Raw genomic sequence first — 1,093 nt, 5'->3', positions numbered from 1 at the left:
CAAAAGGGTAGACACATATCTGATGCGGCTAATAATGCGGTATGATTTATTATTTGTTAATCACGGGTTCTATTTAAAAAGGATATACGTAATATATAGAAATAAATCATGTTATCGTAATATTTTTTTCTGTAATTTAACACTATCAGGACCCGTACCAAGTAATAAGGGGCCGTGTGAATGGTTTAAAGAAAGCTCCGGATGCATGATTGATGACGTACTTGGAGCAAGCCGGATTTAGGTCAACAGCATCGATCCGGACCTTCGACTTGCACTATGATTTATTATCTGCGCTAGTGGAGCGGTGGCGCCCGAAGACTCAAACTTTTCATTTTCTGTGTGGGGAGTGCACGGTGACCTTGGAGGATGTTACGATGCAGCTTGGGCTCCCAATCCACGGGACTACCGTAACGGGAGTATATTTATTTACCAATCCAGCTGCACTTTGTTATCAGCTACTTGGAGACTCGCCAGAAGATGAAGAGTCAAATTTTACGAGCTTAAAATTTACATGGCTGAAAGCCAAATTTGGACAGTTATCAGCGAATGCCACTGAAGGCGAGCTGATGTGCGCTGCTCGAGCGTACATCATGCATATCCTAGGGGGAGTACTGATGCCCGATGCAAACAACAACAGGGTGCATATGATGTACTTGCCCCTATTAGCTGATTTGTCGAATGTCCGCTCGTATAGCTGGGGCCCCACCGTTCTAGCAGTGTTATATCGGGAGCTTTGTCGGGCGACAAACCTGGATGTTGTAGACATGGGCAGATGCCTCACACTGCAGAAATCCTGGGAGCTCTATCGGATGCCATTTTTAGCATCGGTTAGTCACCAACCGTATGTTTATCCACTAGTGAACAGGTGATAAAATATAACTGGTCGTCGGGCCGTAATAAGGCCTTGTCTGCAACTCAATCATAGTCCCCGGTATGGACTCCCGCATAGCAGCTATCCATCCTTGTAGCTCGTTATACGACGAATCATAATCCCCATACAGTTGCTCGATTGCCATCTGTTTAGCTATCCATGCCTTTCGATATGATACTCGATATTAGAATCGTGCTTACATCTCGACAATCAGTACCGAAA

The 1,093-nt window shown here is 44.8% G+C and overlaps 1 protein-coding gene across 1 annotated transcript; it reads left to right on the top strand.

The window, feature by feature from the left end:
• The first annotated feature begins 212 nt into the window (after positions 1-212).
• On the top strand, positions 213-869 carry LOC105767288 (protein MAIN-LIKE 2-like). The gene has a single exon (XM_012586791.1). The coding sequence runs from the start codon at positions 213-215 to the stop codon at positions 867-869; it is 657 nt and encodes a 218-aa protein (XP_012442245.1).
• Positions 870-1,093: the final 224 nt, after the last annotated feature.

This window comes from Gossypium raimondii, chromosome 4 (assembly GCF_025698545.1).
Source record: "Gossypium raimondii isolate GPD5lz chromosome 4, ASM2569854v1, whole genome shotgun sequence".
In the NCBI taxonomy this organism is placed as follows: domain Eukaryota; kingdom Viridiplantae; phylum Streptophyta; class Magnoliopsida; order Malvales; family Malvaceae; genus Gossypium; species Gossypium raimondii.
The sequence above is the reverse complement of the archived record's forward strand: the minus strand, read 5'-3'. Positions and strand labels throughout refer to the sequence as shown.